A 26783-nucleotide genomic window follows, 5' to 3' on the forward strand; every position below is an offset into this window, starting at 1 on the left:
AACTTTGCGCTGTCAACGGGAGAATGCAGCGCTGAGGTCTCCAAAGGGCGGAGGGGACTGTAGGAAACAGGATGAAGGACGAAGGACGAAGGCGGCACAGCAACATCATCATCGCTCATAATAATAGAAGGAGCCACCGAAGGAGCAAACCTTCCACCATAGTTTCTTATTTCGTTGCTTTGCATCTTTTATTTATTGTGTGCCTGCTCTCGCTCACTCTCTGTCTTGGTTTTTCCCCGGAATTTTCCTTGTTCGCTCGTGTCGCCGGCAAAAGGTTACAGCTCTTGACTTTAATTGTTAACAAGTGACTGCTGCTGCTGCTGTGTGAGCTTAAATTATTGAGGACGTCCTACCCGCTTTCAGGGACACCTATGAAAAATGATGAGATAATATTTCACATTTTCCTGGCATATATTTTCTGCTTAACAACCGGGCGGACTCAAGATGATGACAAATGTCTCCAATTCTGATTAGGGAGACATTAAGAGACAGGAGTAGACAGGCCAGGGAATAGGACAAACTCGTAACTCATCATCATCATTATCAAGATCAGCTGGCCGCCATGGCGTATGCGTAACAATTATCAACGCTGCGTATACGTAACGCAACAACTGTCAAGGGACAGTACGTGGACAAGGACCTCGTAGTGGGTGTCCTGCAACCAAAAACCTCAACCTCAACCAAATCCCAGCCCTTCTTCATCCGATTCAGCCAGCAGGTGTTGTCGTCAGCAGCAGCAGGAGCAGGAAAACAACGAAAATGGAGCAAAAATAATTAATAGTTCCTGGCAAGGAGCAAGCCGGCGGCAACCTTCTTGGCCGCTGCGCTCTCTCTCTCTCTCTCTCTGAATGAATCATGAATGGACGAATGCAAATTGAAGTGGCCAACTTCGGAACTGGCCAATTGAGCTTCTGAAGGGAAGTGAAAAGTAAAAAAAAAGGAAAATACAACGAACAGCAAGCAAACAGTCCGCAATCGAACTGAGTCGCATTTGAAATTCAATGAATTTCGTACCCAGGTTAAGAGGATGAATGGCCAAAACGACTCGCGCGACGGGTAGGGCGGGCGGGTCCTGACAGGAGACACGGTCCTGTCAATTGGACGCCACTTGAAGGATACCCGTACCAGCTCGGAGGTGCTGCCACGCTCTGCATTATGGATGACCCCGGGACGGCAAATGGCGCCCCGTTTGCATTCCCCATCCGGATTCAATTTGTGACAAGTCGCCTGAGCAATGTCCCCGTCCCCGTCCGGCAAAGTGCCATAAATTGTGCAAGGATCGCAGTCAGAAAGCTGGAGAGCCCGGAGAGCTGTAGGTTGAAGGGATAGCTCTGCTCGCTAATTATCAAGAGTGCCGGACGAAACGAAATGCATTAAAAATGTGCAAGTTGCAATCGTAACTCATGTGGCTGCCTTTTATTTATGGCCAATGGGTATTATTAAGGCCAATTAAAGAAGACAAAATCGTATGGCCAAATGGCTGCTTACAAATGCAAATCCGCTTTAAATTTTAACACCAAATTCGCAGGAGCTTCCCAGCTTCGAGCCGAGGAAATCGCAAAGCCAATAAACAAATTGGCCTCCGGGAATTGGCAGCTCAACAAGGCAGGAAGTCACTGACACCGAAACTACTACGACTAAGACTACGCAATAACAATTAGGAAAAGCTTTGTCCATCCGTCCGTCCGTTTGGGAAAATTCCACAAGGATCAACTTGCAACAAGCTGCAACAAATCGAAATTAATTTGAGTCTCCGGCAAAGATTCCGTTTTGCAGCATCTTGAGCCAGACATCGGTCCCCGAAGACCCGAATTTTCAAGGAGGCCAGAGCAAACGAAGTGCATTGGACAGGACAAGTTGTCAAGTTGGCCAATTAATAAATCAATTTGTTTGTCGTATTTAATTTTACATTTATTGACCGTCACTTATCGGCAGCAGACGAACCCTTGCCGTTGTCCCAGCAAAAGTCAACATTTATTGAAATACTTTTCTGTTCCTTTTTTAATTGGGGTTTTTGAAGCAATGAAAGTTAAGTAAAGAGTAAATTAAATTAATGTATAGGAGTTCTTAATAAATTATGAACCAATTTATCGATTGCCGAGAGAAATTTCATTACAATGGATACACAAATCTAGGCATTTCCCCAGTCTCCGGTCTCATAGATCGAACCTGAGGGGTATTCTTGTAGTCCACCACCCTTTGGATCCAATCCCTGTGGCTAATCACATCCGTTAAGACGCTGAGGTGTCGGCACTGTGTGTTCGTGTAGCTATTAATGCCCAACTGAAAGAAACGAGCCTTTCCCTGATAGATTAGCAATCTGCCCACAGGACCACCAGAGTCACCATTGCAAAGATTACTGAACTCATTGCCAGCACAGATCTGATTGGGGCCTACAGCACGGCCAAACATTTGGGCACACTCTTGGTTAATCTGTCGCCTAATGGCCAAGGTCTGAAGGATTTGGGTTGTCTTGCCTTGGGCACTTGTCCTTCCCCAACCGGTGGCTGTGAACCAGGTGAGATTATCAATCTGCTCCTTCATACGTGAATCCATGAAAATGCAAATGGGTTGAATGTGAGCTGAAAGGAAGGTATTACTATAAAGAACTATATAAAGATATAGGGAAACTCTTACTTACGTTTGTACTCCACCCTTCTGGCCAGTTTGAAGATGGCTATATCATTGGATTGATCGTCCCTACTGTATCGGCGGCTCCTAAAAGCCGTCTCAATCTCGTACTCCTCGGCAGGACCCTGGCAGCGTCCACCTTGACAGTCCTCCGTCTTGGATTTTCGATCATACTCGCCAAGGCGAACAGTTCTATTAAAGGATGATATATCCGAAATATATATATATTCCACGCTATACTCACAGCACTTCGTCCTCGTGCAGGCAATGTGCTGCTGTCAAGACCAGCCCTGAAAAGAAATAAGACTCTCAATATTTCGCTTGAAACATATAAGAAATAAATAAATATATATTACACACAATGATTCACCAGAGATCCGGCACATTGGAAATGCGTGGGCGTGTGCAGATATGCCATCCAAGGACTAGATCCTATCTCTGCAGTCGTTCCATTAATAATCCTTGGCTGTAACAATGTTGTTGAAGGGATACCACAGTTCGGTTCCAGCAGATAAGCCCTGATTTGGCCAGCTGTCAGGACAATACCAACGATGAATAATAAGCTCTTCATTCCGCTTCGAGCACTGATCACTCTCTGATTCTGAAATACTCTTAAACCTTGATTATATAGTCGCCACCAGGCTTATCAGTTTTCCAGAGAAAACATTATACAGATTAAGACGAACATAAGACATGGAATTATTATTTTCATGGAACCATAAACAATGAATATATACATTGTTTATAATGAAAAAGAAATAACATATATTATGTATAGTAAATAAACATCTATTTATTTTCGTTTCACATATCATTACTCTTCTATTTTTATAATTTGTATTATACAATACAACAATACTATAAAAAAAACATAAATTAACATATAACAAACATAATTTAAGTCCATATTCTAACCATCATTGGGTGTATGCAGTCCCACAACAAATTGTATCCACATTGTGTGACTCAGGACATTTGTGAAAACACCATGAGCACTGCAATGATCCGTGCCAAAACTGCTAATCCCCAACTGGACGTAGCGACTCTTTTGCTGAATCTTATGCTCCCGGACCACAGGTCCTCCGGAGTCCCCAAAGCAAATGTTTCCGCCTTCGGCCACCGTACATATCTGTGAATCGAGACAGTTGCATTCACTTTTATCCCTCCTCTCAAGGATCTTGGTCTGCAGAACAGGACTCGTGTTGCCATCTGGTTCGGTTTTACCCCAGCCAATGACCAAAAACCATGGAACACGTTCCAGCTCTAGTATCGAGTCTGTTAGGATGCAGATGGGTCTAATGTGGGCTGTAAGGAAGATGGTGGACATCAGTAAATAATCATATATTATTGGCCAAGAACCTACCTGAGAACTCCACCTTTCTGGCCAGCTTCAATAAACTTATGTCGCTGCCTTCCCTAGATTTAACAAAACTCCAGTGCTTAAAGAACCTCTCCACTCGGTAAAGTTTCGAGGGTTCCAAATCGCTGCTCTCATACACGCCCAGACTGACTGTACTGCAAGTTGGAAAAGTATTTGCAGTATTATCTTAGCCTGTTTCTATTTAAGACTACTTACAGTCCCTTGGGCTTAGCAATGCAATGCGCCGCAGATAGAACAAACCCTGAAAAATTGCACTTATATTTTATATTCCTTTGATTATTTATATTAAAAAGTAACCAACTCACAATGATTGATCAGAGTGCCACCAAGTGCTTTCCCATGTGTATGTAGGCCATCCAAGGATATAGTCCTTTCTCCGCATCCGTGCCATTTACCACTCTCTTTGAAATCCGTAGAGCTCCGCATTCCGGCTCAAGAAATTGAGCTGTGATTTGTTTTTGCAAAAAAATTAACAAACTGACAATAAATATAGCTTCTACGATTTTAGACTTCATTTCAGAGCGATCGCACATCACTTTCTGTTTCTGTTCTCGATTGTAATAAACGTTGGGGAAGCGCCTTATCATCTTCTAGGTATTTTACTTCCGCAAATTCTTTTTGTTTTGTTTTGTTTGGAAACTGATAAGGGGGCCTTTTAAATACGAACATAGATTGCGTGTATTTAATTATTTATTTGAAAGAGTGACAAATTTACGCGTTTCAGAGAAGGAGTTAAATTCTATAGAAATCTAGGAACATTATATTTCCATTAGACTCATTATTTAAGTATTTAGTGTTTAATAAAATTTTCACAAAATATTAATAAACTAATTTACTTTATCATAAAGTAAATTTACAGAGTATAAAAAATTTAGTAAGATGATTTTTAAATATTATAGACTTGCTTTTATATAGTGCAAACTATATACCCTTTTAGGCAAATATAATTTCAGTCTGAAGCTTGCAACACAGTGAAGGAGTCATTTACGACCCTATAAATCGTATACATTCTTGATCAGCATCAGCCGAATCTTTCTAGCTATCTCCGAAAAAACAGATTTATTCACCTAATTAAAACTAACATAGAAACGCTTTCCGAATTAAAATTAATGCATTTTTGGCTAAGTTATGAGATTTTTAAACATTGATTGGTCGAACAAATTTGATGCTTAGTTATGATTGATTTCCGATTCGATCTTATAATTTAATTGCTAATCTTTCTTTTTAACTGAATCTACTTATCTTTATTAATGTGTAAGCTATTCTTCCTTTAGACACACGGGGCGTATACTTAATTTAATTGTGTTCACGTTAAGTATACGCCATGTATGCTAGAGTTTTCTTAAATCGAAGACTATTTTTATACCCTTCCTGGCTATTATAATTTCAGTCCGAGGCTTTTAAATATGTGAAGCAGTCATTTCCGACCCTATAAATCATATATATTCTTGATTAAAATTAAAAAAAAAAAAAAAATAATAATAATAATTTTTTAAATCTTAAATTGAGTATGAAGATTTATAAACATATTAAAAACTAACACATTGATTGAGATTTAATGCATTTTTGTCATAGTTATGAACGATTTTATATACGGTTTCTTGACCCAATAGCTTACCTGAAGGGTAAATAAACTTTGGTTAATTTAATTAGTTTTTTTTATTTTATATTCTATTCTTAAATTTAATTTCAATTGTAGTAATAGTAAGATGCAGTCGAATATCTATCCCATTAATATTATTTATTAAATATAAGCTCCATTGCAGTCTTCCTTAACCCCGCTAGAAATTTCTTTTGATTTAATTAAAATTCTTAAATTTTAAGAAAGACAACGACCAAGTCCGATTGTTGTTGTTGTTTTTGCTGCTGTTGCTGTTGCGGTAATCATGCAAGACACGCTCGCTTGTGGAGACTCGTGGAGCAACCGCAAAATACATAAATCATGCGGCTATTTTAAGACACCGAAAAAAAGCTAAACAAAAAAACATAAAAAAAAGGAGAAATAAAAACCCAAAGAAATGGAGAAAAAGATCTAGAAATCCATGGTCTTGGAGGAGGGGGGACAGGTGGAGATGAACAGTTAGACTATTCCCCAGGTAAATGAACTAAAAGTGCGAAGCGGCGCGTGTGCAGAGCAGCGACAACAGCGGAAAGCGATCGCGGAGCGAAATGAGATTGCCACACTTTCGGTTCGAGGTAAAGAGAGCGGGTAATCACCACCGCATTTGAATGAACACTCACACTCATACTCACACTCATACCTACTCATTCATTCATTCAAACGAGCGCAAACACACAAGCAAATAAGCACAAAAAAATAAATAAATGAAATAAAACCCAACGAAAAAAAACGCGTTAAACAGCTGACGAAGCCGGCTTTGACGCCGACGAAGCAACAACGACGCGACAGAGATTATGCAATCGCTAAAACTGTGAACGGTAAAAGCGCTCTGCCCAATGGTCAGCAGAGGCAGAGGCAGCGCCACTGGCAGCGACGCCACATGGAGCGTGTCCAGAAGTCTGGAGCCCAAAACCAAGTCTCCAAACTCAACGATCAACAGAAGCACCTTCAAGTGACAAGTAAAAAACTCCTTGACATCCGGTTATTTGTATTGAATTTCTTTATGATTCTCAACTGGTTTCAGTAAAAAAACAAAAAAAAGGAAACTAACTTCGGGAAGCCGAAGCCTAAATACCCTTGAAGTTTGCAATTGAATTCGCACTCTTTGATTCAATATTTGTTGGTATTTTTGTATGACAAGTCAAATATTCAAAAACTAATAACTTAACCAAAAAAGCATAAATTTCAAATCGGAAGGCTTTTCTGTGCTAGTTTTTATTGGGTTAATAAATCTGCATACTCTATTTGATATTTTAAAAAATGAAGTTTTTATTTTAATTTTTGACAATTTTAACGATTAACCCCTTATAAAATTTGCAAAAAAATTAAAAATTTTGTTTTCTTTCGGAAGAAGCTAGAATGAATCGGTTATTTATGCTGATCAAGAATATATATGATTTATAGGGTCGGAAATGAGTCCTTCACAGCGTTTTAAGCTTTTGACCAAAATTATAATACTTTGTGAGGGTATAACTAGGGTGTTACTATTCTGTAATTTTTAAAAAGTCAACGATCTGAAGTGCCAGATAGGAACTCTATCAAGTATATAATATTCTATAATTCCTACTGTTACCAACTAATCTTAGAGCACAACCAAATTCTTAATAGACTTTTCTTATACCTAAAAACCCAAGAAATAGAATTGATTCTTCTATTTCTTCTTTAGTATATTTTATGCAAATTTTATTTAGAAATTAATCAAAAGTGTTTGATATAAACATCTGACTTATAATCCTCTTAAGAATGATTTCTATATATTTACTGGACATTCTTTTACTTGCTGCAATCACTGAAAGCCAACATTGTAGGGCTGCCTGAACTTGGCTTTGGCTCTGGCTTTTTGTGGTTTGTCTAGTTTTGCCGGCTAGCATTGCTGCCACTAGCTGCTAACTGCTTTGCTGCTAGCTGCTTATTCTTCTGCTGCCGCGCTGGCTGCACAAGTTGGCCAACAAAGTCGCCGTCGTGGTCGTCGTCGTCGCCGTTTGCCGGTGGAATGTGGAGAAAGTAGGCCGCGATCGTCTAGGCGCTGGCAGAGATCGCTGACTCTGGCTCTTGGCGTGGCTGAGGCCCCGGCTTGGGACTGTAACTGGGACTGAGACTGGGACTCCGTCTGAGACGGAGATGGAGATGGAGCCTGAGCCTGCGAGAGGCAAGAGCCCAGCCGAGAGCGTCGCGTGCATGCAACATTCCATGGCGGAGCGACTGAATCCGCTGTTGCAGCGGCGGACTAACAGTTAGCCGCCCGTTGCAGTTCCGTTTGCAGCAAGCGGATTTCTGAGCCACACTAATTGGTCTCAATCTGTCTGGGAGAAGTGGCAGCGGCGGCGGCGGCAGTAAAAATCTTCGGGGCAGGAGGATCCGAGGGGGAAACAGGGTGCTGTGGCAAGGTTGTTGCACGTTTGAGTTATTAGCGCAACATTGTTGCAACAACCAGTCGGCCATGGAGCTAATGCCGCGGCCATTAGCCGCCGACAGACAATGTGGGGGAAAGGGAGTTAACACTCTAGGGAATATATGCATATGCATATATTATATATTTATATTAACCATAAAAGTTTGAAGAATTAAAGTTGAAGAATATTATGCATAATGCTTGGTATAATATCCAGTATAAAATGCATTAATGTGGAGAAAGAAAGATAATTAAGAGGATTATAAAGTTGATAAGCTTGAAGGGAAAATATTAGAGAATATTATTATATTGCTAATATAATAATTACAATTATATTAGATGAGGAAGAGCCTTTCTTATATTTAAATCTTATAAATAGTTATAATTATAAACATCTCCTTATAGATTATATATAATTAACTTGGCTTTTAATTAAAAATACATTTTTGATCAATTCTCACAGTTACAGCTATTTATACTATATAATTTATAATATATATTTAATATTCATTTCCTAAAATGATCTCTCTTTTTATGACATTATTTTATCTTTATTTTTCCTGCTTTTTATAAATTAACAATAATCAAATTAAAACAATATTTATTTGACTTTTCATTATTCCTTTTCTTTATATAGTAAATATCTAAAATTCGATTATAAAGTATCTCTCTTCTTATTCTTTTCCTTATCCGCCTTGATTATGCAAATAGTTATCAAACTCTAAGCTTTAAGTCTTTATCCGCCGCCTGAGAATTCGATTTGCGCAGCAGTTTGCCTCAAAAGATACAGATACAAAAGGTTCGGAATGAGCTAGAATTGCGAATACTCTCCCGCTGATTCCTGACCTATTCCCAGGCCGAGATACTGAATGAGAAGCTATAGCCTATAGCTTGGTGGGTTCCCCAGCGAATACACTGCTATTTATTTGTGCTGCGTAGTATCTGGAATGCCTCCGCCTTGCCCCTTTCCCCCTCCCCACAAGATTTGGATAGAAAGACAGACAAATGTACTTAAGGTTCACGTGTTCGTGTGAGTGTGTAGGTAAACCAATTGTGCAAATACAGAGATTTGCCAAAGAGAGCGAATGATAGATAGAGAGACACATTGAAAAGGGGAGCTCAAGCGAAGGGGAGACCATATCGAGTATCGGTGGGTATTTAACCAAAAGTTTTTCTTTATCGCTTTAATGGAATTTCCAGCGAACCGGAAGTTCATTTACCTTTCGAAAGTTGCTGCCTCCTTACCTGAGTAAAAGAGTAAGAGCCAGATCGTTAAGAGATCGCAGTTAGCCATAAAAAGTTAATGAACCGATCCAGTCGCTCTCTTTACCACTACCTCTCTCTTTCCAGTGACTGCTGTGCTCTTTCGAGTGCCTCAAACGAACTTGACACACTGACGCAGTTTTTTGCTTTTATTGCCGGATGCATGGGGGAGAGGGCGCCTTCAGGGGGGGGGGGGGCTCTTGAGATCTTCGCATTAACTGTTAAGCGAAATGCCTGCGTTGCAGCTACTGCGCTGCTGACTGCTACGTTGACAGAGGCAGCAGCAGCGGCAGCTGAGCTTTCTGTTTGCCGTTTGATTTATTTGCCGTTTGCACTTGAATTTCTGTTCTCATCAGCTTCTCTTTGCTTAGGACCCCCCCCCCACCCACCTCTTTGTCTCTTTCTCTCTTTTAGTCGCTGTCTGCAACTTGTTTAACTGCACTTGTCTGCTGCCGGGAATTACAGTTAAGCGTGGCCGTTAAGCGTCTGATCCGACACTGGAAAGAACTTTGTATGCGTTGCAAAAGCAAATAATTAACTCGAGAAAATACAAATAGGAATTTTTAAATTTAATGCAATATGAGTGGAATTTTACATTGAAATAAATCAAAAAAAATATTATGTTTTCTATCTTAATTTAATTTTTTCTTCATTTTCATCTTTGCTAGGTTCCTTTTTCGTAAGTGCCGCTGCCTACTTCAAAGTCTTGAAGCTGTTAAGATCTAGTTTAAGTGACAGGTCTAAAATTAACGCCTGGCCATACTTGATATTCTCGACGAGTGGCCGTGACGTCATTGGCGGCCACTGGCGATTATCATGTATGGAGTGGTGAAATCCCCCATAAGCTCCTCCACTCAATCCTCTCGATATCCAGTCTCCGTGGAGAGAATAAAAGAGGCGAGGCAATTTTCCACATGGCACAATAACTGGCCGTCGTAATTTACAGTTTTTAATGACAACATTTACCGCAGCATACTTCACGCCGCCCCCACACAAAAGCATGTGCGTAGCGGAATCCTCTTTGCCAACCCCCCTATTTTTATACGCCACCCTCTGGTACACCCCTGTTTACTCACAGACCCTTTACTCCCTTCCATCCATGTGAAGCGCAGCCACCTTACTCGCTGGGACACATTGTTGTGTTAATTAAATGTCATACGTGAGAAAATTGGCGCCATATTGGATTTTATCTGTGGCGAGGCAGGGACAGTGCCTGCCTGGAACGAGTGCTGAGAGGGGGGACCTGGGGAGTGCTGTGTGCTGTGTGCTGCTGCAGCTACTTTTGCATGCGGCGGCCAACTGCAAGTGGGAGCTGTGCGCTTATCTGGCTTTGGCTTTTGGCAAATTAATGAGCCACCTTCTCGCTGGCGCTGCTCCCTCCCTGTACTCTCCTCCCTCTCCCTCTCTCCATCTCGCTCGCCCGTTGTTTGGGGTCGAACTCCCGTTACCAACTTCGGTTCGGGTTTGTTTCGTTCTGCGCCTTGTGGCCGGGGCCAACCAACTTATAAGTAAAACATGTAATTTCAATTTTGTGGCTCTTGTTCTTGTTCCAGCCCTCGGTGTGTTGTTATTGTTGCAATTTGCGTTGCCGTTGTTGTTGTAGTTGTTGATGTTGCTGCACATCATGTATGCAGCGCAGGTTCGTTTTTTTTTTTTGTTGTTGCAACCCTGTTTTCAGTGCGGAGTTCTTGTTATTGTTGTTGTTTTTTTTTTATATTCCGCTGGCCCAGCGAACAACGAACGCCGACAACAAAATTGAAGTTGATAATAATGCAGTGCGATTTCTTTTGCGGCTACCGCTCATGATGTAAGCAAACAGTGGGGGCGGCCCACAAAAAAGCAGAGGGGGGTGCCGTCTACGGAAGGGGGCGTGGCAGCGTTGGCGGCTGCAGTTCATATGTCAAATTTTTGGCACATGTCCAACAGAGGACAAACAGCAACAACAACAACTGGAACTGGAGAACAAAAAAAAAGAGAGTGGATGAGAAATGTGAAGAGGAGGCAGACTCGTAAAAATCAACGAGCGGCGTTAAAGGGGGGGAACTGGAAATAAGGAAGAGTGGTAGGAAGAGGGTCCTTCCTCTGAAATTCTTAGGGAGTGTTGGAAAACGACGGCACTTAGAGCCAAAAGAGGCGGCATTACTACACAGCAAGAAAAGGGTTGTATTTAAGATAAATAATTATGTTTCGGTAGGTGTAAAGTAATTATAAATTCATTTTTATATGAAAATTATAATAACTTTTGCCCGTCTTAATTATTAATATTATTACTAAAATGAATTCTAGAATTCTTTAACGGTATTTTTATTCCTTTTTTAAATAAGAATTCCCAACAGTTTCTGGGAACTGACCAGAACTTTTTTCGATTTTAGATCTATAGGTTTATGGCATAATCTTGGCTAGAGTTACCACAGTTCCCAAAAAGTTTTTCCACTTCACAAAGGATTTTAATATTTAGCTTACAAATTTTCTAACAAAAAGATTATAAGTAACACAAAAGATTGAACTATTTTCTCTCTGTGTAACCAAAACAAATGGACAAAATAGATCTCCCGGATCTCCCCGCTTCCGCACTTAGCACCCTTCTTGGTCTTCTTTTCGGGGGTTTTTGGTTTTGGCTTGGCTTTGGCTTTTTGGTGATGCAACGGAAGCGGATGTTCGTATTTGCACTTTTGCATTTTCGCTAAATGCGCAATTTTGTTATGCGCCACTGGCTAACGGGCCACGCCCACCTGACCGCCCACCCTTCATACTGGCCTGGCGTTACCTCAACCAAAATATCTCTCAGTTTTTCCGCGCTCAGAGTTCTTGCCACCTTTCTTGTTTGTTTTTTCGTTTCCGCTGGCATATGCGGCGTATGTGTAATATTTTTTTGAGCTGCCCTCTTTTTTTTTTTGTATGTTTTGAAGTATTTTTCTAATTAGTTGAAAGCCCCGGACTGACTGCATGACTGACTGAATGACTGTGTGACTGACAAACCAGACTGTTGACTGCCACAAAGTTTTTATCGAGATGCCGATGATGATGCAAGTCTTTAGGCTAATGAACGAGCCTGCCAAGAGCAACGACGGCGGCAAAAGACAGCTCATGGCAGGACACAGAAGGAGGCCCAGGAAAGCCTTAGACAAAGGACACAAGTTTTGACTGCCGGTGCCTATAATCAAATTGCATTTTGTGCAATCAACGCAGAGACAGAGGAGCAGAGAGCAGAGAAAAGGACTGAAATAAAGAGAGCCCGAGAATATGACAAAAATTTAAAATGAAATACAAACGTTCTGGCTGAATGGCTTGGACATGGACTTAAACCGGAAGCGGAAACGTAAACATTACTTTCAATATTTGGGGCCCAAAGTGGACAGTGCCAGTTGGCAGGACACGGGGGCCGGTCGACGGACGACGGACGACGGACGATGGACGCTGGGCGAGGTCCTTGTGCAACGAGCGTATGAAAGCTGGGGCCCGGACTCCTGTGTCCTGGCATGTCCTTTTTCGGCATGTCCTGTCAGGCCGCAAAACGCAAACTGCATACCAAATGCGTGTGTCGCAAAAAAGGCCAAGCAAAAGGAGAATAGAGGGGTGTTGGCCGAAAAAAGAGGAGGCCAAGGATAAAGCAGATCGACGGGACAGCAGCAGGAGCAGCGTGAGGAGGTGCAACCAAAAGAGGACCGAGGCCAACTGGGCAATCTTTTTGTTGGACATTACAATAAATCTAAAATAAATACACAACAAACGAAGGAGCCCATCGGTGGGCAGCGGAGTAGGTGCAAAGTGGAAGGGTTCACAGGGCACAGGCACGGAAAATGACTTTTGCCCCTCCGGTTCTCACTCCTCTCCATCTCTCTCTCTCTCTTTCTCTCTCTCTTTTTGCCAACTCATTTCCTCGGGGCCGCCTTCGAAATTAGGTGCAAAATGAGCACACAAAATAAATTTTCAATTGCACTTCCCCACCACCACCTCTCGAACGCCCAAAAAAAGAGGAAAATATATAAAAAGAAACAAAAACCACAATAATAATGGTCAGGAGCTGTGGCCTGGCCGGAGGAGTAGGAAAGGGAAGTGTGTGTGAGAGCAGAGGATTTCCCTTAACGACTGGCCATATTTAAAGGCGGCTTAAAGGCATCGCATGCTATATGACCGGGCACGCCTCCCCAGGTACTGGCATAATTGTTTATCGAAATATGAATCCCAAATAAACCAGAGCACTGCACCGCACCGTCACCCGCCACTGCAGTGTCCTCCTCATCATGCCAGCCACCTAAAATACAGATAGAAAAATATATAATATATATATTTTATACACAAATCGCTATGATGTATCCTTTATATACAGATGTTAAACGAATACCTATCTACAGGCCTTAAAAGTACTTTATAAATGCCTTTAAAATAGCAAACAAAATACATTTAAAATTACATATCTTAGTATAACTTTTCGCACAGTGTAAACCTCTATCCATAGCATATAAACCAGGCAAACGCACAGAGTCGAGGACAGAGACATCTTTACGGTTGCACACAAAATTTATGCGTGTTTAGTGCATGCAAATGCATAAACCAGGACCTCTTTCTGTGCGTGTGTCTATGGGTTATGTGTCTATGTTACAGCGAGGAGAGGGACGCGGGTGAGAACTGCTGGCAGGACCAAGGACCATCCAGTGCAGTGTAAATGCGTTAATCTGCAGTTTTGGCATCAGGCGCAACCTGGAGCCCGGTAACAAAACAATTAAAACAATATGCAATTTTGATATGTTTATTCGTTGCAGCTTGTCTGCTTCGGGAGAGGGGGGAGAGGGGCTGGGAAAAAGGATACTAGCCGACAGGCAACTGCAGTTAGATTACATTAGAGGTTTGCTCTCTCCTTGGCCAGAGTAATTGCATTTAGTTTTGAGCTTTGCAGCTCCTGCTCCGGCCGTGTTTTCAAATGGGAAATGAAATGAAATTGAGGAATTTGCTCGGTCAGTTTTGTGGGTTGGCAAAAGCAAGGCTATTTGACATACTCGTCCTTCAACATTTTGGCTTGGTGTTTCGAATGTGTTTCATTTGAGGAGCCACAGAGATTTTCGGGAATGGGTATTTTCACCTGACAAACTTCATTTTTGGGCAACAGTGTGACAAATGCCAGAGACATTTGCATTTTATGACAATCGCTTGGGGAATATAGAGTTTTGTTTAAGACAAAATTATCGAAAAATTAAGGAAGTGTGTGAAGTTTTAAGACAAGTTTTAATCTCAACTGTTTTACAGGGTATTTTAATTTTAGTCAGATGCTTGTAACGTGTGAAGGAGTCATTTCCGGCCCTATAAATCATATATATTCTTGATCAGCATCGAAAGCCGAGTCGATCTAGCCATCTTAGAGAGAACATTTTTTTTTTTTAATTTTTTGAAAATTTTATAAGGGGTTATAGGGTCATTAAAATTCAAAAAAAAAATTTCGCAAAAATTTAAATTTCTTTAAATGTAATACTTAGGCTGCAGATTTGTTGCCCTTATAAAAACTAACATTGGAACGCTTTCCGAATTTAAATTAATGATTTTTTGACTTAGTTATGAGTTTATTAAACTTTGATTTGTCGAACAAATTTGATGCTTAGTTAAGAATTTAATTGCTAAGCCTGCTTTTTAACTGAATCTAGTTGTATTTATATATTTGTAAACTATTCTTCTTTCAACAAACACATGTCGTATACTTAATTTAAGTGGTTTCACGTTAAGTATACGCCAAGTATGCTAGATTTATTTTAAATCGAAGACTATTTTTATACACTTTCATGGTATTATAATTTTAGTCCGAGGCTTATTAATATGTGAAGGAGTAATTTTCGACCCTATAAAGCATATATATTCTTGATCAGCATGAACTCACGAATCTTTTTAGCTATCTCCGGAGGAAAACCAAATTTTTCGATTTTTGGGAAATTTTATAAGGGGTAAAGTCGTTAAAATTTTTAAAAAATTTGCAAAAAATTCAATATTTTTAAAGTGTCATATTTAGTATGCAGATTTATTGTTCTAATGAAAACTAGCATAACACAGTTGTCCAAATTGAAATTAATGCATTTTTGGCTTAGTTATGATCGATTTAACCTCTAAGAAGTAAGCTTCCTTTCTTGTTAGTTTTGAAGTAACTTCAAAATCTTTTATTATTAACTAAACATTTTATTTTCGACTCTTGGTATTCTTCAACTTTTCTTATCAATTATTTCTTATAATCCTATACCGCTTATTGTCCTTTAACCACTGTTCTTTTGAAGACTTTTACCCACTTGAATTAAATTAGGAAACCGCCAACCAAATGCAGCAAATGCAAAACCTTTTTAATGGCCCCGCCTCTCTTAACAAGTTAAGCCTTAAGGCAATATGAAATGTCAACAAATTATCCTTCTCCTTTCTCATTTCGGTTATTAAACTGCCCATTCAGCTGATTGCAAACAACTGCAGCAATTTGCAAAATTTTCAAACTATTTTGCACATCATTTTTGTGGTTTATGCTGCAAGCTGCAAGCTGCAAGCTACTTTCTCCTCCCCCCTGAAACACATGGCGACCAATAAAAGTGATTAACTTTCTGGGCAGCGATATGATGACTGTGATGCACCACTGCGGTCAGTCGGGGCGGTGTAATGGTTAATTGTGGTTTTATGCCGGCTGCTGTGGCTCCTGCGGCATTTCTGGCTTTTGGCAGCTTGATTAAATGTGAATTAAAGAGTTAAGATGGGTCAATTTTTATGCAGCTTAATTTAATAAATATATGTAATAAACTTCTACCATTGCAATTAGTAACTATATTTGTTGTTACAATATTTTAGTTGTTCATAATTTAGCAGCTATGTACCTGCCTCTTAAAGTTCAGAGGGGGGGAATCTCCCCGTTTTTTTTTATGCCCGCAAAAAAAGGCAAAACCCTTTTTATGCTACAGCCACCCTGGAAAGTATGCTACGAATTCAACTCAAGCTGTTGCCCTCGAGTTGCCTCACTCGCAAGTGCTTCTCACTGTTGTTGGCAATTTAACAAACATATCCGCATTAAGGTTAAAAACTTTTAATTGTTTGCTTGTTGCGAGACACACACACACAACCCAGGATAGGGCGGCACACACACACACACACATACACAGGGGGTCACAGATGGCGAATCTTCCTTCCTGGCAAAAGGGCAGGAGAAATCCTGGGTTCGGAGGGGCACTAATTAAAATTCGCGCGCATTTCGCGTTGGTCAACCGAAAGGCCGAAATGGCAACAAGAGCAACTTTGGCCCAAATGGTGTTTCTTTTTCGGCTCTTTACGGCTAACAGGAGACAAAAAAAAAAACAAGAAAAGAACAGAGAGAGGGGCAGCCCCTGCTACAAATGCCCAACAGCGCTTTTTGGGCGGTCTTTTTTCTCTCTCTTCTTTCTTTTGGCCTTTTTGTCCCCCCGGCTTCTGTTTTGGGCTTGTTATTAATTTTACTTTTTTTTTAGCTTTTTTGTTTGGACTTGGAACTTGGCCTCCCTTCCCTGCCATCCCGCCATGGCATCACCTCAACCCCCTTGGCATTGCCACTATGCGACTTGTATGTCACTCTTGTGTGATTGTTACCACTCCCAGAACAGTGGAGCCTAAATAACTTAAATTGGGATCTTTTTAACCATACTTAAGTTCTTAAAAAGAATTTTAACTTAAATAAGTAAGAATTTTATTAGAAATCATTGTTTTTGCTTCGAAAAATAGATTCTCAGAGGAAGAATATCGTGGAGACATCATTACACTTTACATTTCTTTAAATAGTTGTACGTGTTCCTAAAAGAAAAAATTATGAGGAGTTTATGGTTATGGTTCTCAGAAGTCCTTTGATTGTGCAAATGTTCATAGGTATTTCAGTTTCATTTCATATACTTCCTTTTAAAAGCCCAGCTTAGTTTATATCTTTTAAGATATAAGGACCTGTTCCCTTAACCCATTAACCCAGCATTAGCTTCAATATCTTACCAACAACCTGGTATTATGTTAGCTATAATAAACCTTAATCCCCCTCAACTTTCTGAGCCAAAAATCGTGCCAGAAACTATACTGTATATTGTATGACTGATGATATTTTGGAGTTATGTGTATAAGGTTGTACTGTGGTCACTGGCCTTTGTTGTTGCTGCTGTAACAACCGCATTCTAATGAAGTTTACCCACAGCAATTGTGTTTAGGAAACGTGCCTTGGCCTGCGTTTAAACGATTTTTTGTCAACGCGCGCACAAAAATGGTTAAGAGCAAAGGGTACAAGAGGGGGATTTCAGTGGAGGGGTGTCGTCAGCCAAGGAGAGTTGGGCAGGAGATCATTGTTTGCCTTGGATGTAGTTGTAGTTGTTTGTCCTGCCATCGTCCTCGCTGGTGCTACTATTGCGCTCGGCATTGTGTGCATGTTTAGACTTCTCGGAGCAGAAAGTTGTTTTTGAGTTTATTTCTTGTTGTCGTAAGCGTAATTTTTTCGCAATACCCTTCTTCCTTCCAACCTTCCCTCCCTCCCCTTCTTGACCAGAGATTCCGACCTTACCCCCCATTTTTGGCCTCTTCTGCTTGATTTAATAGAATTTAAAGCTGGCAAGCAGCGACACATTTGCCAACTGGCCGTAAAAATAGCTGGCAGAATTCGGCGGGACGAGTGTCCTTTTGCGTGGTGCCTCGCCTGCTTTATGTGCGACAATAAACATGAAAAGAGCCATAAATGCTTCGTTTTTTTCCTCTCCCAGCCAATTCCCGGAAAAAGGCTTCAAATCAAATAAAACCAGGACCAAAAACCAGAAACCGAAAACAGTACCAGCAGCCCAGAGGTCGACCGGAGGATACGCTTTTGATAGCGCCGATAATTTCAGCCTGTGAACAAAAAACCCCTCGAATTCGACGATAGTTTTATTTTATTGTAAATTCATTGGAATATATGGTTCGATTGGATTCTGGGCAAAAACTTGTTTGCAACTCCAAATTATTGCCTCTCCTTGGGGCAGAGTATCGGGTAGCTGTATGTCTATATTGGTAAACTACTTTTCATTAGTGTAAGACTCACTCTCTCCTCCTTTGATGGAGATTTCTTATTCCCCAAGGAATAGGTGCGATAAGTGATTCGATTTTATTATAGACTCTTTTAACTTACAGATTTAATTTGAAACTAACTTTATAGTACCGAATGTGATGGTGCAATTCATTTTAACACTTACTTTCGAGGTGGAAAAAGATAGTGTTAAGAATTAAAGGTAAAAGAATTATTAACTTTTGAGATAATTTGCTTTAAAATTTGTATTCCTAAAGAATCCCTCATTGTATTTTAATAATCTTTCTCAAAAGTAAACTTAATTATAAAGTTATTTCAACTTTCTAAGAAATGAATAGCAACCTCCTTGAGAACCAAACAACTTCAACGACATCCACATATCTTTAGAAAGTGCTCTTAGTATTTGTTAAGCGATTTGGCTTCAAATCAAAACTACAAGCTGTAATCTTTAGATTGAAGATTTATACAATCTCCCCTCTAGTTTTATGGCTCCGCCACGCACTGTACTATACTTCAGAGGGCGGGGGGAAAGCAACAAACAAACAAACAAAAAACTAGAAAAAGAAATACGGAAACATGACAAAAACCCAATAAAGTGTAAGTAACGACAATGCGAAAACGAGAGGAGGACCCCCAAAGGATTTTGGGGGGAGAAAGGGAATTTTTGAGGACTAAGAGGCGCGCGTAGACCGCGCGGAAATAGACACCAAAATATTGGCAGCTTGTTTAAGCTTTTTGGCCATTTGGCATTTGGCATTTGGCCCCATTGTTGTTATTTTTATTGCTCTTCTTGCTGGACCTCAAACTCTTCACACAAAAATGTTGCGGTTAACAACACAGTGGTCAACCACAAGTGTAAAAATGGCCAAAAACAACTCAAGAGGGAGAGAGAGAGAGACAGAGTGGGAGCGAGAGGAGTGACGATGGCCAACGAGCCTGGCTAAAAGTTTCATTTATTAAAAAGTTTGTCACGCGTGTTTGCTATTGTTCCTTTGCCGCTGGCCAACATTTTTGTAATGAGTGGCAATTTTTCACGTGTTTGCCATGACAATTGCAACTGTTTTACTCTTTTACTGCTTTACTGTTTTCCCCCAAACGCCTTACCCTGTTTTTACTGCTTTTCCACAGTCTCTCTTTCCAATTAGTAAGCAGTTGGCCTGCAACTCATTTGCTGTTTACACTGCCAAAGACAATTTATCTTGCCATAACGCGAAATTGTCGCTGCCAGTTGCTGCTGTTGTTGGGCGTGGGCCTCATTCAATGGGAAACATGCCGCAAGTTCATAAATTCACCGCCCAAACCCAAAAAAACCATACAAACATACATACTTATATATACACACATATATATATATATATAAATATATATATAAAGATTTTCCCGCAACGCAGCTGTAAATTTGCTGGCGCGCATGTGATTTATAAAAATGTTGATTGGAATTTTCGAACTGCGGCGGGGAAGCTTTTGGGGGCGGGCGATATTCAAGTGAATATCTATAGCCGGGCACGATTTTTCATAATTTTTTATGCCTTTTAATGTTGCCACGCATCCGGAAGCAGCAGCAGCAGCAGCAGCGGCAGGAAAAGTCGGAAAAGGCGGCAGCTGAGCACCGTGCAATGCGGCGTATGAGTAATATTTGTTATTTATGCAAATGAAGTTTGCCCAACTGCCAGTGGAATGGGCTTTAAATGGTTTTTCGGGTGGCAAAAACCAAAACCAAAACCAAAAGTAAAAAAAAACGTGAGAAGGAGACAAGTAGAAAGTACAGAAGAGCTCGGGGCGACTATGGCTTAAAGACTTCCCTTGTGTCAAACACCGAAACATCAAAAGGCGACCGGCAATAAATTGCCCAAGTGACAAAATGCATTCGCTGGCGACAGTCCTTGTCTAGCAACAACAACAATAACAACAACAACAACAACAACAACAACAACTACTACTACAACAGGAACAGGACTACAACTATAGAAACAACAACAACAACAACCATAACAACTGGCCAGTTTATGGGCCTGGCCAAAGAAAAGGCGAAACAGTTTTGCAAAAACTTTTTCTTCCCATTTTCATGCTTCGACTTCTGGTGCACGGTGAAAATAGGAAAATGTTTCTTGAGTGACTCTTGAGCTATTAACAAACTTAAAAGTATGCCTTAGAATTTTGTAAGAGATTTTAAATTAGTTGTAAAAGTGTCTCTTAAAAGATGTATTACAAGGAAGAAAACTAAATTAAGGAGGCAGAAGTTTATATATCCTTGTAGTTCGCTTAAAATATTCGCATTCTGTGAAACATTATTTACCGAAATTTTTATATGACAATTTTTTTGATTAATTAATGTTTCAAAATCTCATAACTAAGCCAAAAAAGCATTAATTTCAATTCGGAAAACTTCTCTATGTTAGTTTTTATTAGGTTAACAAATCCTCATACTCTATATAAAATTTTGAAAAATTCAAATTTTTCCTAATTTAACCATGTAAAAATTTTCTTATAAAATTTTCCAAAAATTAAAAAAAAAATGTTTACTTCCGAAGATAGCTAGAAAGATTCGGGTGTTCATGGTGATCAAGAATATATATGATTTATAGGGTCGGAAATGACTCCTTTATTGATTCTGATTAAAATTATGTGTAATAAAATATTAGATATTTATCTTTGATACTTATTATATTGTCTATATAATACCTTTTCTGATAACAAACCAATTTCGTTGATATTTTTCCTTGTGTTCCGTTTGCTCCTTGTTATCCTCGTGGGCCATTTGCTTGTTGCTTTGTTTTTTGCGCCCTTAGTTATGTGCTGCAGATGCACTAAAAAATGCCAAAGTAAACACGAAACGAAACGAAACGAAGCCAAAGGAAATGGAAAGAAAAGGGGTGGACCAGAAGGCACCCCCATTTCGCAGCACTCCCCCTTTACCGCTCTTTACCCAACTCCCTACAACGTGCTACGTGCAACATGCGCCACGCAAATGGAACAACTGCAACTCCTTGCTGCATGCGAAATTGGCGGCGTATCTGCAGCGTTAAGTGGGTCGCCTAACAGGACAAACACTTGCCGCCATCCTGGCCATCCCTCAACCCGTTTTCCCCGCCCCTTCACACTTAGCTCGTGTTCTCCTGCCCATTCAGCCGTTAAGGATGCACGCAGCCTGACAGGGTCAGAGGGAGAGAGGGAGAGAGGAAGAGAAGGGACCCGGGTGAGATAGTGACACTAACACCAACTTCCAACTGATGTTGTGTCCATTACCCAAAAAAGGAAAGCAAAAAAAATGGAAAACAAGCCCGGCCTGCTGCCTAGTGCCACCCCCTGCTGATGACTTGCCGCAACGATTTATCAAGCGAGACGCAAAAGGAAGGCAGGCAGCAAATTGATTATGCTAATTACAGTCGGTTGCCCCAAAAGGATATATCCGAACTGTCAGCGGGTTTGTTGTCAAATGAAAAGAAGGGACCAATATATGAATAAAGGAGATCAGCAGGTCACTGGGTTGCATTTTAAAGATATAGGATTATATCAAAGCAATCTTTCAGATAATTATGAAGCAAAGAATGAAAATGAAAAGGTTATTAGCACATAAGAAATATATTATATTATATATAGTATTGATTTTTGTTCCAGAACTTGTACAGATCTCTTAGACTTTCAAAAGCAGAGATTATACAGAAACATGTAGCTAGCTTAGGAATTTTTTAATAATTATTTCAACAAGAATCCAAGCTTAGTAAATTTGTTAAATAATATAAAATGTATCCCCACCCTTCCCTCTAATTTTTCCAGAGTATTTAAGACTTGACCAAGCCGCAGGAGCTGCGCCTATTAGTGGCCAGTTAATGATTGTCATTATGTAATGACAGCTTTGAGGCCAGGCCCAAGACAAGGCAAGGCTTTTCCTCTCTCTCCAGCAAGCTCTTGCGAAATGGAAAACTAAACGAAAATTGTTTGGGAACATTAAATTTGCATAGAGCCCCAGAAAATGGTTGAATCCTTGACGTGGCTGAGTTGTGGCAGTTGTATGAGCGTTGTATGTCACAGGACTCGCTCGCTCACTCGCTGACAGTTTGCCGCCAGTCATTCAGTCAGTTAGTCATTCATTCATTCATTCATTCATTCATTCAGACCGCCCTCGTCAATTGTTTACTTGCCAGAGATGATGACAGCAGTTTTGTTTAATTTCAGTTTTAGTTTGCAGTTCAGTCCCACTTCCATCCCTCTCTCCCTTTTGCTATCCTTTCAAATAAAACAATTTATGGGCTGGTGCAGCGCCTGGGCCTGGGCAAATTAAAAATTTGTGCACAAATATAAAAATCGGCAAAAGTTTTTTCTTGCTGCTGCTGCTGCTGCTGCTGCATGGCACCAAAAAATGTTGTCAACTTTTATTACAACTTTTTATTTGTTGCTTTGTGTGGCAAGAACAACAACAAAGTTGACACTTAATTGATGGTGGCAAGCCGTGATTGGTGCCATCGGGTGCGAGGCTCAAAGAGGGGGAAGGTTTTAGAAGGATGAGGAGGAGGAGCAGCAGGAGCAGCAGGCTATCAAACGAAATTGGCGCGAAAATCGTTTTAGCAATTGCAGTTTCAGTTGGCTTTTCCCGCCATTAAAGCGTCCCAGGAATACAAAAACAAAATGGATCAATTATTTAAATGCTACAAATACCATTTTCCATTTTCCCCATTTGAAAGGGGGGACAGAGAGATAGATAGCATTAAACAATGGGCTGCCATTTCGAGATGGGAAACCAATTGATATTTGTAGTGTTGAATATTTAATTGAATTTATGAAATTATGGCAAAATAAATTCCACCAGCAATGAATATAAATCACACACAAAGACACACACACACTGGTGTGGCCAAAAGCTCGAATCTAATAGATTAACTCATTTCAAGCAATTTAAAAGTTGGTTAAATATTCAAAGAGACAACAACGAATTATATAAATTACCAAAAAACGTTCGACTTTAAGCTCAATTAAGGCAGGTAAACAATATCCATAGTATATATGAAATAAATATTTAGTTTCTCTAATAATATTAAATTCCTTTTTTGCTTTCGCATATAAATTCCTCACATTACGCATACGCCAGGTGTGCTCCTGCTTTGGCTATTGGCTTAAAGAATATCGATCACAAATGTAAAGAGGCTCTACTCGTAAATCAAGCTGGACAATCCGTACACCTGGCGGCGGCTCCTTGGCCTTTTAAATTATGTTATCATTGAGCAGAATGCAATTAAGGCGCCATGGGGGGGCCTCCGTGTGTCAATCAGCGGCGTATAAAGCCAGGAACCGAGAGTCGGCAGTCGGCAGTCGGGAATCGAGAGTCGGAAGGCTCAATGTTTAAGCAGATAATAAAGCAGGCAGACAGCAGGCGGGCACCAGGAGGTAGTAGGGAAAATCAAGGGAGTTTCCAGGATGTGGGGAAAACTGACTGCTCGGGGGGGGGGGGGTTCACACAAGTCAAGGCACGACCACGAACGCCACGAGCAGGGTTATCATTCCTGCGGTAACCAACGACACACACAGGCACACACAGTGGCACATACATTAAGCTCAAGGAGGGGAACAGGAAATGTAAGTGCACTGCAAGAATTGGGTAACAAGAAGTGCCTGAAATCCTTTTCAATTTTCAATAAAGTTAAGCTGTAGTTCAAAAACTTTACAAACAAGGATTAGGTGTAATATTAAATGTATTTCTATATATTTAAAATTTCAAGTTTTCCCATTTTCTTTATGATTTCCTTCATTTTCCCCACTTTTCCTGCGTGCACTCTACCATCAGTGAGAGCACAAAATTGACTTTTGCCATTCTCCGATGCATTTATACCGTCACCGGCGCTCCGGTCTGGGCTTCCTCCCTTTAGATTCTGATTCGGATTCGGATGAGGATTCAACTGCCGCTGCAATTGCCACGAACACGACACATGGCGACAACTTGCAAGACAGCGGGTCGGGAAAAGCGATGGAAAATGGGAGTGGGGAGCCGGAAAATGGTGGGGGGAAGGGGAGGGGAATCACAGCAGGCAAGCTGGATGATATGGCGGAGCAGGGCGGAGGAGATCCAGCTGAGAGCCAGATAGTTGCCCGCCTCACGCACTCGAGTGTAACGTGATAATTTGTCTGACGTTACGTTGATGCCGCCTCTACGGTTCACGGTATGTTTTGGTTTTCCACTCGGTCCTGGGATCCTTGAGCCTGGTATCCTTCTCCTCGACCCCCATCCTCCCTCCTCATTTGCTGTCGCTGGCTGCCATTCAGCAATCTGTCACCTGAGTAACAATTATAGCTGCTGGCATTTTAAGTGTGCGATTGTAAGGGAAATCTCCGCCAGAGTCCTGGGTAAATATATGGGTGTGAAGCTGTAACTGAACACTAAGAGAAAAGAAAGTAACAAGGATAATGCTATGCTAAGTTAAATGAATAATTTAAAGCATGGTTTGGCTCAAAGATTTGCTTTAACTTAAGGTTTCTCTTACGGTTTTCTTTCAATTTTAAAAGGATAATTATGAACCTTGAAGTCCCTTTTTTTCTCGCTGCATATCCTTGTAGTATATGTCGCTTCTGTGTGTGTTCGTTAACTGCCGCACACTTCAGTTGCCAGTTACTGTAGAGAAGAGGGCGCCGCGTCGAGCCGTCGAAATCAATCAGCTTTCGCAATTGCAAATTGCTGTGCAAATTTCTTGAATCCAAAATTGACTTTATTAAAACTTGCACAAAGGCGCAGGCTCCTCAATGACTGACTGACTGTATCTGTATCAATATTCATACGCCCTGTGGGACGACCACAGAGGCTCCTGCTTTCGGATTCAGTGTCTGTTTCTCTCTGCCTGTCTGAAACTAATCTGAGTGAGTTAACCGACAATTTGCCAGCCATCGAATAAACAAGGCAACCATAAAATCCAGCCAGCAGTTAACAATCGATGGGCTGTCGATTAAATCACACAGCCCGAGACAATCCATAGACATAGAAAACCGCAAACGAGCGGCATAAATCAATTGCTTTTAATGCCCAGGCTTCCTCGAGACTCAGAGTTCAGAACGCGTTTTCGATCATAAATTATGGGTTAGACTTGGGGAGAGGTTCACAAGGATACAACAAGCCAGAGTCAGCCAGGATATGCTGTATATATATATCCAATGACGACAAATTCCCGCTGCCCAAAAACCTAATTAAGCCAGGAGTCAGGAGCCAGGAGCCAGGAGCAGCGGGCAGCCAACGAATCTCCACCGGAACTGGACATTGTTGTTGCTACTACGATGCTGCCGGGCGTTTGGTGTTGCCGCTCAAGTGTTGCTTTCGTGGTTAATGCTTAAGTAATTACAATGCCTGGCCAATTAACTATGCACAGGCAGCGGCAACCGTTGGAGATTGGCAAGGGGGAGAGCTGCTAATGAAGCCTCCTCTCGCATTAGCACCGGAACTGGGAGGTGCAACGGCAGCGGCATCAATATACATACGTATATAGAAGTTTATGCCACAGCTTGCAGCTAATTATCACACTTGAGCGACGGAGTCACATCGTGTCCACTTTATGGACCCACTCCACCGTGAATTAAGACCAGGGAGAGGGAGAGACAGAGATCCACAGGTAGAGAAGGCTTCTCAGCAGTTATCCATCCATTCATTCCATTCATTACCTATGTCTTGGCATCTCGACAAATTCCCAGCAAAGCGGATTTTTATGGAAATTGATGTTATGAACTCACCGATAAGCGGCATCGATCTCTTCTCCTCCGTTGATTGATTGACGCCCGGCGTGAGCTTCATGCTGAAGTGTGTCCCCTATATATACATCCTGTATAACCTATTCCCAAAGCTATTCCCATGACCCAGAACCAAGTTCGTGGAAGACAAGACAAAGTCCCATCGAAAGCCAAAGACTTTTGCCACAGACTTTGCGACGCTGTCGAGTGCTGCCGATGATTATTTTTTATGCACATCAAGCACAAGATATCTATATACACTAGCTAAGGAATATAGGTGTTTTAGGAGATTTATTGGAATGAGAATTTAATTTATAAACGAAAAAACCTGACCTAAAAAATTCTCCAGACTTTTAAGACCTACTTACTGTTACTTGATTATTTAATATATATATAACAATTAAAGACCTCATTCTTATTTTAGTTTACAGAATAAGTTGCTTCTCCTTTACATTAACTCCCCTATATCCTTGAGGTTCCTTCAAGTCTTCTTATTTCCTCTTAAGGGTATGAGCCTATCGGTTTCAAGCGCCCCAACTTCCCAACTTGTGGTTATTCTTTATGTTCCTTGAAAGTGTTGTTGCCTCTTGTGGTTGTTGTTTGTGTCAGCCCTAAAGGTCCTGCGCCCTCCTTACCAACCCCGTTGGCCAACACATAAGCCACTTAAGTTTTTGTGGAACACGCGCCTCGGCCGCAATTTAGCGCCAAGTTTTTCAGGGCGTCATCGATGCCGCGGCGTCTGCCAAACGCATTTGCCAGCCTTGCGCTGTTGGGTTAA

The 26783-nt window shown here is 40.9% G+C and overlaps 2 protein-coding genes and 1 long non-coding RNA gene across 3 annotated transcripts in view; 1 reads left to right on the forward strand and 2 right to left on the reverse strand.

The window, feature by feature from the left end:
* Positions 1-26783, forward strand: part of LOC147644485 (uncharacterized) — a 95356-nt gene that overhangs the window by 59114 nt on the left and 9459 nt on the right. The gene's annotated exons all lie outside the window — the stretch shown is intronic.
* On the reverse strand, positions 1974-3049 carry LOC147644486 (serine protease grass-like). The gene is made up of 4 exons (XM_086826755.1): positions 2992-3049; positions 2876-2921; positions 2642-2823; positions 1974-2582 (listed from the first exon to the last, which is right to left on the reverse strand). The coding sequence occupies exons 1-4, from the start codon at positions 3047-3049 to the stop codon at positions 2113-2115; spliced, it is 756 nt and encodes a 251-aa protein (XP_086682881.1). The 3' UTR covers positions 1974-2112.
* On the reverse strand, positions 3542-26069 carry LOC110178392 (chymotrypsin-like protease CTRL-1). Its single transcript, XM_086827365.1, has 5 exons — positions 26009-26069; positions 4339-4457; positions 4208-4253; positions 3995-4141; positions 3542-3936 (listed from the first exon to the last, which is right to left on the reverse strand). The coding sequence occupies exons 1-5, from the start codon at positions 26067-26069 to the stop codon at positions 3542-3544; spliced, it is 768 nt and encodes a 255-aa protein (XP_086683491.1).

This window comes from Drosophila serrata, unplaced genomic scaffold (genome assembly GCF_035046125.1).
Source record: "Drosophila serrata isolate PLE 108 unplaced genomic scaffold, ASM3504612v1 contig_165, whole genome shotgun sequence".
NCBI classification, from domain to species: domain Eukaryota; kingdom Metazoa; phylum Arthropoda; class Insecta; order Diptera; family Drosophilidae; genus Drosophila; species Drosophila serrata.

Bases quoted from the DNA above. Each gene is read 5' to 3' on its own strand.
- LOC147644486 (XM_086826755.1), bottom strand. From the start codon at position 3,049: ATGGCATATCTGCACACGCCCACGCATTTCCAATGTGCCGGATCTCTG. The intron at 2,824-2,875 runs GTGAGTATAGCG...ATCCTTTAATAG, and splicing joins CTGCACGAGGACGAAGTGCT to AACTGTTCGCCTTGGCGAGT. The intron at 2,583-2,641 runs GTAAGTAAGAGT...CCTTCCTTTCAG, and splicing joins CAGAAGGGTGGAGTACAAAC to CTCACATTCAACCCATTTGC.
- LOC110178392 (XM_086827365.1), bottom strand. From the start codon at position 26,069: ATGAAGCTCACGCCGGGCGTCAATCAATCAACGGAGGAGAAGAGATCG. The intron at 4,254-4,338 runs GTGGCACTCTGA...GCAATTTTTCAG, and splicing joins TACACATGGGAAAGCACTTG to GGTTTGTTCTATCTGCGGCG. The intron at 3,937-3,994 runs GTAGGTTCTTGG...TCTTCCTTACAG, and splicing joins CAGAAAGGTGGAGTTCTCAG to CCCACATTAGACCCATCTGC.